The sequence below is a fragment of the Rhagoletis zephyria genome, unplaced genomic scaffold (assembly GCF_001687245.7).
Source record: "Rhagoletis zephyria isolate East Lansing unplaced genomic scaffold, Rhagoletis_zephyria_1.1 Rzeph_scaffold_13306, whole genome shotgun sequence".
Classification (NCBI taxonomy): Eukaryota; Metazoa; Arthropoda; class Insecta; order Diptera; family Tephritidae; genus Rhagoletis; species Rhagoletis zephyria.
The window spans coordinates 1-8,888 of record NW_016170377.1 but is presented as its reverse complement, the minus strand read 5'-3'; the positions used below and the strand labels follow the sequence as shown (position 1 = coordinate 8,888).

Here is an 8,888-nt window from a genome sequence, read left to right as displayed (position 1 = left end):
CGATATTAGAGTCGGAGGTCTTCCCGCTGAGCTATTTTCGTATTGTACGAGAAGTGAGAATTTGTGCATTTACATCTCAACAGGGCGCAACTAACACACCAAAAGTTTCAACTGTCCCTCTCTGCAGCCGTTTTGCACTAGTTCAGAGATGGTTCTGAAATGTGTAGGGCGGAACTAGCGCTTTAAGAGACTGTCTCTAAATTTTACTGCAGGGTAGGTATGTATGGGTAAAGGCTTAACTTTCCCACACAATAAACGGCTTATGGCTTATATTATGCGCTCACTTAGCTGCAGGGAACCTAAATGCAATTCAATGATTACAAACACAAAATTTTCCAATATTATAGCCATTCTCCATTACTTGTTGTTTGTTCACAAAACGCTATTCACCCAAAGTACTCTCAGACACACATAACCACATAGCAGTAAAAAGTTTTGCGTAAACCTTAGCAAACTCTGCCATAAAACTGCAGGCAAAAGTTGTTTTTCCGTTAGGAATATCGTTATTTCCTTTTCTTTAGATGTCCACTCGCCCATACATAAGTATGTATGTATGAATGTGTGTGCGGCTTGCCACGTTCTTAGCGCGTTTTAAGATAGTTTCTTTTTTCATTCAAAAAGTTAAATAAAAGTTTTCATTCCCTATTTCATTTGCCTTTATAATGTTTTTGACTTCTTCGATTTTCTCATGCGAAGTTATAGTCAGCAGGGTAATCGGCTTCACCCTCGCTTTTAGTGCTTTTTACAACTTTGCAAGAGAGTTCCCCCGAAACGGGAATGAAGTGTTATGAAATGCAGTATAACTGAAATAGCAATCAAACATTATAGATACACTAGCCAATGCCCGCTTGCTTCGCGGGGCGCCTAATAAGAACTTTTGCAAGTGCCAATGCGAACAAAGCCTTTACGAGAAAGAAACGGTCTGTTTAGTTAAAAAAACTAAAGAGCAGAATCCCTTCAAAAAACAGTAGCGCTTTGATGTAGTATGGCATCCCTTTCGATGTGATGAGCTTTGCCGGCGATCTTATTTCCACCTGTGAGATGTGTGCCAAGCGTGCATAATCTTCTTTGATCTTGCAACTACAACATTGGTCCGATTCGTAGGCGAATAAAAGTCCTTCTAACTAAACCTAAGATTACATTTTCTATTATAGGAATAGGCCAAGAATCCTCTCTGCCCCCAGGATGAAAAGTGTTCCCGTACATTGGCTAAATAAGTGGTGTTATCTCTTGAATATCATTCAAATGAAGCCATTGATATACCAGCCGTATTCCTACTTAGACGGATATGGTCGAATTTTTGCTTTGAATTCCCCACTTTTACAATTCGTCTTAATATTTATGAACTGGTTTCGAGCAATTTCGTTAATCGGAGGTAAATGCACGATCGCATTAAAGGTGTATGAGAGCGTCAGACAAGGGTGCGCTTAAAAAATTTCATTTAGCCATCGGAAAAGTAAAGTCGTATAAAATCAACATAGGGCCAAAGCAGACCAAACACATGGCGCATCTATAAATTACGGCTGCAGTGTCACCCTTGAGTCCCTGTTCTGCAAAACCATTGCTTATCATGAAATGAGTACGCATTATAAATTTCAGCCAGGTTGTATAAAAACTACGGATTTTATAAATACATATCTCGACTCAAGCGCCACCCAGCGAGTCCATTTTTAACCGACTTCCAAAAAAGGAGGAGGTTATCAGTTCGTCGGAATATTTTTATTTTATTTTTATTTTTTTATTTTATTTTTTTTTATGTATGTTACCGCATAACTTTGGACCACGTCAACCGATTTCGACAATTCTTTTTGCACCGGAAAGTTTGTGTCTCAGAGGTGGTTCCATACTAATCTGGTTAAGATCTGATAGGTGGATCATGAGATATATATATATATATATGAGAGTTGAAGTTTTGGAAAAGAAAATTTTTTTGCGTGAAAATTTTGAAGAATTTTTTTAAATTTTACACAAAGTTTGAATTTTTAATTTTTATAAGTTTATCTACTAGATAGGGTAATCTATAACGAAACTTATAAAAATTAAAAATTCAAACTTTGTGTAAAATTTAAAAAAATTCTTCAAAATTTTCACGCAAAAAAATTATCTTTTCCAAAAATTAAAGGGAAAGTAACAATCGCTCAATGCGATTTCGAAATCTAGGAGGAAATGGTTCCCAGCCGAATAATGCTTGGCTATCTATGTATAAGTATATAGATGCAGCAATTCCAATAACTACCACTTTTAGCCGTAACTTGCTGTCTCCATTAGCGATTGTTCATCTGGTGCGATTGATCTCCGGCGATGAATCGCTTGTTTAGACCGCTAATCGCAAGGATGAACTGGTAAATAGTTAGTTTCGCAGCTTGATTTCACTTTAAATTTTGATGAAGTTGTGTTTTTTCTATAATGTATGTATATGCTCAAAACCACTCGAAGTAAGCCATTTTTGCTAACACAAAAATTTTCGTCATGTATCGTAAGCACCTTTTGATATGAAATCTTCTGCCATGACATGCCTAAGTACCAAAATTTCTCTGCGATGAGCATTTCGCTTACGATGAAACTGACAGCAAACGACAGTGTTGTACTCCTGCAGGAAATGTATCTAACTATAAGCTAACTTCAAGTTGATTAGGAAGGAGCTAAAAGTCACTTATTATCTGTATATTTTCTTTGACGAAAGCTAACTATATTTGTATGGCGATGGCCGCGAAATAGTCAAGGGTGGTTTACCTCTGCATTAGATGTAGTCAAGGGTGGTTACCTCTGTATTTGATATAACTAACTTGTAACTAGCTACTTTTGGACATAAAATATCAATAGGAAAAACAAAATATTTTTTTTTAATTTTATTTTTTATTTTTATTTACTTTGTTTATTTTATAACATTTCATATTAGTTTCCATATTCTGCTGTATGTGGCCCCATATTCGAACTCCGTCAGACATAACTTCAAAATGATAATATGNTATTTGATATAACTAACTTGTAACTAGCTACTTTTGGACATAAAATATCAATAGGAAAAACAAAATATTTTTTTTTAATTTTATTTTTTATTTTTATTTACTTTGTTTATTTTATAACATTTCATATTAGTTTCCATATTCTGCTGTATGTGGCCCCATATTCGAACTCCGTCAGACATAACTTCAAAATGATAATATGAAATTTCGATCTTCCTTTTATTTGTCCTCAATCCGAAAAGTATTTGCTAAGTGCAAGATATTTAAATAGAAACGCGTTTAAAGAAAACAATCTCGAGCTTTACTCCTGCATTACTTGTCCACTTGTTTCAAGTTAGCTTTTTGTAGCTAACTACAGGTTATATATTTTACAGAAATCCCGCAAAAAAGCTAACTACAAGTAGATTATTTTTTATCAATTGATAATTTTTTCCTACAGGGACTTATCCGTTTATTCTACGATTTACCGATAACGACAAGTCTGCAGAGCTCCATTGAAATGCATGTGCTCGGCTCGAAATTTCAGGGTGAGACGATAACGGTATTATTGGACGACAAGTGTGCAGATGTGCCTAACGGACTTCCTGTGGCTCAGAAAACCTTTTGTCAAACAGTTGTCATTAGTCATCTTTCGATTAGTCGATTGCTCTCTTCATCTGAGTGTAGACACGACGTAGGATGATATCTTCGAGAGTTTTTAGGGACGCTGGGCATGGTACTCTTTCACCAACCATTTGGCTTTCAATTTAGGCTTATGAGTGCAGTTGGGGCAACAGGGGTTTTTAATAAAACTGTTCTTAGTCGAAATCCCTCAATGTTACGATTCTTCGATCTTCCACACAGAACTCCTGCCAAAATCCCCTTTGGGTTATTCTGACTGATATTTTAATGGTTGTTTTAGGGCTTCTCTCTATGTTCGCCAAGATCCTTGAATTGCAGCTTTTTGACATAATTTTCAATGGGATACCTGTCAAAAAAGCTGCCAATAACTTTAGTGTCGACTTAATTTTGACTATAACTACGGGCCTTTGTTTCCCAGATCTGTTTCCTAGAATGGAAAAATACACCCTAAAACTACGGGCCAAAGTTTCCGCATGTTCAATGTTTATTACTGCGATTAGTTTCCCACAAATAATACATGCAAAAGCTGTTTCCTAATCTATCAAAATAATACTAATTTAAATTAATTGTGGCCTGCTACATTTAGTTCAGTAAATTGTTATTTCCTGCTATTATGGTTGCATTGTTTTTCAATCAAGCCGGTGAATTGGTAGCTATCTATGAAATTAAAAAATTTCTCAAAAACTTGCATTTGTCTATAAATTCCGCCTACAAGAAAAATTTATATTTCCGGCTTGTTTGAATTCTCGCTTAACGACATATAGCTGAAAATTTTTAAGTTATAAGTCATTTTAAGTACCGTCAAGTTATTGTTGAAAATTAGTCATCGGCATGGTTCTCAATTTCCTTTGAAAGCTAACAGAAGGGTTGCTCAGGATGTAAAAGTTGACTTTTTCGCATTGCAGTTAACTAGTATATGTAGCTAAAGTGACAAGCATAAAAGAAAATTTCTTGCTTGGAGGATGAGCAGCCAACTGTTAAAAACGTTATAATAGCTTGTACATAAATAAAAAAAATTTCCTAATTTACACTGAGGAAAACAACGAAGTATCCCTCAAAATTTAAGGCAAAAAGGTATCCAATTGGATACATATGTATCAAAACGGCAACATATGCTTCATAACACGGCAACAATGTTTGTGAAAAGCTTTTCGTTTTTGAGAGATGCTGATTTTTTTTTTTGGCGATTGTTAGTATCTCCTCAGCTGCTGGTGCGATGAACTTTGTGGGTGTGGGAATGCATGATATTACACATGCATTTGCTTCCCCCTGTCTCCCGAGAGCTACTTTGCCACTTACATGTCGCTTGCCAACTCTTTGATTGCTTTGCGAGTTAAAGGCGTGTCCATCCTTGGGTTAAGACATGCTCGAACAAAGTGTATATTCCCTTTGCAAGTGATCCCGGAGTCACCCCGGACCAGTCGCATTTTTTGTCGAAATTAAAAAAAAAAATTATTTGCTATGAATATTTCAATCTTCTAAGCTGCACAACTACTACCACTAAGGTAAATGTGTTGAAAAAAATCAAGTTTGTTTTTTTTTTTTAAATTTTGTCACCGTTGTTTTTTTATACTGCGCATAATACAAATACTTAAAAATTAATACATATATCGCATGTAAATAATTAATGTTATGGGCTTGCGCCTATCAATGTTCATACATATTTATGTACATACAAACACGAGCAAGTAAATATGTATAAACAGCGCTTCATGTGGGTCTTATGAGGGTTATTATTTATCTTAATCAACGCATCGCACTTATAACTAGCAAATTATTTATTATATACGCATTTACAACAAAATATCAATACATATGTATGTATGTAGATATACAGGGAAATGGCTTATATACAAAAGATAACACGCACAAAAGTGATCTTAGAGAACAAGATACAGTACAAATTGTAGAGATGGCGCGCGTGGTAGATATATAGTGAGTGACTGAGTAGCACAGAGATAGTAGAGTTGTAGAGTAGAGTATCGTAGAGCGATGAGGATGAGTTTTGGCTGTATGGTAATGTGGATGATGGGCAAGGTTACTTTTACCGCAGACATTTGACACTTGCGCGCAGCTTCCTTGGAGTTGGGCAGTTACACGGAGTCGCAGTTGAGCGCAGCGCCACGAAGTAGGCAAAGTAGGTACCTGCGAGCGCGTGCCGCACTTAAAAGGTGGGGGATTGTCCTTTTGGAATGTGTGTGTGTTCCTTTGCTGCGCAGAATGTGTCAAAGTCAAGGTTCGTTTTTTTTTTCTTTTATTTTCCAAGCAGTTGGTCACTGACCTGGCTTATGGGTTAGTCACAGCATTTTCGGCATTTTATGCAATTTTCATTTTGTTTTGTTCATTTGTTCAGTTTCTCTTTCGGTTTCGTCATCTGCTTCGCGTTTTTCGTTAGGTCGAATGTCCAAACCAAAAGTAAAAAAAAAAAATATATGTATAAAATAACAACAAATAACGAGTATATTATCGGGTAACAAGACTAGCCGGCAGCTTTAGCTATAAACGTCGCGTAGTTGTCGAATTTCGCCCAGCAGCGATTTCTTTTGGTCCTTCTGCGAATTCCGTCGTAAATTTTCCTATAGATTTTGTTGTTGTTACATTCCTTCTGTTGCACAATTTCAATTAACGCTGTCGCCTTACGTCTACGTCGTTTAGTAGGGTCCAGACTTGCCAGGTGGTCCGTAGTTGGAGGATGGCGCCGAGATGTCACCACCACCACCACCGCCGCCACCAGAGTAACCGCCATCACCACCACCGATGCCGCCGCCAAGGCCACCACCGCCAAGACCACCACCACCGATTCCACCACCAAGACCACCGCCAAGACCACCGCCCAGTCCACCACCGCCGCCGCCGCCAAGTCCGCCACCACCGATGGCACCACCACCGCCGCCGCCGCCGCCTTCCTTCTGGGTCTTGTACTTGATGAAGTACACTTCGGGTTTGGAGGGCTGTGTGGGTGCAGGTGTTGGTATGACAATATCCTGTTGATCTTCGGGCTTCTTGACTAACACATAGACGAGTGTCTTCTCTTCGTTTTGCGGTTGGAGTGGTATGACTGGTGCCTGATAACTGGGTGGAGATGGCGCCTTAATAAAGATGATCTTGTAATGCTTCTGCGCCTGTCCGATGGGAATGTTGGGACGTGGACGCACGTCTTCCTGCTCTGGTGGTGGAACGTGCACGTAAATGTGTTTCTGCACAAGTGTGGTGCCGCCACCACCGCCGCCACCGCCGCCTCCGAATCCGCCAAGGGAACCTGGGAGAATTAGAGAAAGTGAAATGTAGGAACAGTTAAAAAACTGAATGTATTATTTGTGGAGGCCTGCACGGTTAAGATAAGGGTGGTGATTACATTTCGATAACTTTTAAATTAATTAATACGCGATTGCAGTTTCTCAAACTTCTTAGCCAAATAGTTAAGTAAAAATTAGAGCATCATAAATTAAGTAAATCATGACTCGTTTACTCAGGAGCGTTTTGACTATGATATTTAAATAAAAACCATAATTTAGCCATTAAAAATGGACAAAATTTGTTTATCTTATTCAGTTGTTATTCTTAGATTTTAATTTCAATAATTTTTTTTTAACCAAAAAAATATGTATCTCGATTATAATGACTAAGTTTATCTGAGAATTATCGAGCCTTAACCGCCAGACAAAAACGTAAGCGAAATTTTTTTTATTTTAAGTTTTTTTTGGTGCAGAAATTTTATTGGAAATTCGTAATTACTTTTCCTCAAATAGGAGAAAAACTGTAATACTGGCATAAATTTAACTTTAAACTTTAATAACCGTTAAACCAGTAGGTTTATCAAAATATTCTATGAGAAGTTTTTTGTAGGGCGTCTAATTTTCTAATTTTCCAAAGTTGAAAAAAATGGTTGTCTATGTAATTTAAATGGAAAATAGAAATCCGCGCTGCGCTTTTAACAAGCAGCTTTTGATATCGCCCGGAGATATTGAAAAGGGGTTTTTTTGAGAAAATTAAAAAAGATCTTGGTGTTCAAGAATCATACCGGTTACTATATGTATATATAATAAAAATCATAATTTAACCGCTAAAATTGGATTAATATTTTTGCGATTAAAGTTAATCCTTATTTTATGATTTTCATTTCTTCGCTTATCCGTTATTAAACCGTTATTTTAAAATTAAATTTTATAGATCATAAAGGAGTTAAAACCGTCATAAAAATTCTGCCTCCATTAGAGCGATTAAAGTTGATCGAAAAAATAAAAATCCTAAATTAACGAATATTTTTTGAAGGAGAAAATAAAAATCCCAAATTTAAGGAATATTATTGATTTCAAGAAAAAAAAAATTAAAAATAACAATTTGTCAACAATTTAAAAATAAAAATCTTGATATTTTAAAATTATTTTCGGTGCCTTGACGCATATTTGGCGACTAAGTCACGATATGAATAAAAAATAACGGTTATCCTTGATCGAAAAAATTTTGATCAGAAAAATGTTCATTGATAGAAAGCTAAATCATAAACATAGTAAAAATTTTATTGTCGGTGCCTGCTTTTTGTTTGAAAATTTCGATTCGATCATCTTCGGAGATACTCGAACAAGGGGTATTAAGCAAAGTATTTTTATGTATAAATTTATAGTCAAACTGCGATTAGAAAAAATTCGGATTCGTTTGAATTTTTGGTCTTCTATGCACTTGATTTGTTCAGATAAGTCATAAATGAATCACAAATCAAATTATCTTCGTGTGGCACATACTACACTTGATTTTGCTCAAAATGCTTCGCTAAGCCAAAGATCGCGTATTTGGAGCGATCTCCTTTTTTCACTTTTTTACGCACCTCCACCAAATCCACCACCGCCGCCAAGTGAGCCTCCTCCAAAGCCGCCGCCACCGCCGCCAAATCCGCCACCACCGCCAGAACCACCACCAAAACCTCCGCCGCCGCCTAGTCCACCGCCAAGTCCGCCACCAAGTCCACCTCCCAAGCCGCCGCCGCCACCACCGAAACCGCCAGAGCCGCCGCCAAATCCACCAGCGCCGCCACCACCGCCGGGCCTATTGTAGGCATAACCCGCTTCAGGCCTTGCAGCCGCCAACGCTACACAGGATAATAAGATGAACGCTTTCATTGCGACACACGAGCGCGTAAAACGAGCACACAAACACACGAAACGTTCTATAGAAACCGACGAGAAACGGCAAGTACACCTATCGCACTTTACGATCGACGCGCTATTTACACGACTGCTGCTGCTGCTGCTTCCGCTGAAATTTTAATCCTTTAGCACACGTACACGCGCACACACACACACT

General features: G+C 37.5%; 1 protein-coding gene across 1 annotated transcript; it reads right to left on the bottom strand.

Annotated features, from left to right (window-relative positions):
- Positions 1–5,329: 5,329 nt before the first annotated feature.
- On the bottom strand, positions 5,330–8,882 carry LOC108378084 (glycine-rich cell wall structural protein-like). The gene is made up of 2 exons (XM_017634384.1): positions 8,413–8,882; positions 5,330–6,846 (listed from the first exon to the last, which is right to left on the bottom strand). Exons 1-2 carry the CDS (start codon positions 8,702–8,704, stop codon positions 6,239–6,241), a joined length of 900 nt encoding a protein of 299 aa, XP_017489873.1. The 5' UTR covers positions 8,705–8,882; the 3' UTR covers positions 5,330–6,238.
- Between the last annotated feature and the right edge of the window lie 6 nt (positions 8,883–8,888).

Bases quoted from the DNA above. Each gene is read 5' to 3' on its own strand.
- LOC108378084 (XM_017634384.1), bottom strand. From the start codon at position 8,704: ATGAAAGCGTTCATCTTATTATCCTGTGTAGCGTTGGCGGCTGCAAGG. The intron at 6,847-8,412 runs GTGCGTAAAAAA...TAATTCTCCCAG, and splicing joins CGGTGGTGGATTTGGTGGAG to GTTCCCTTGGCGGATTCGGA.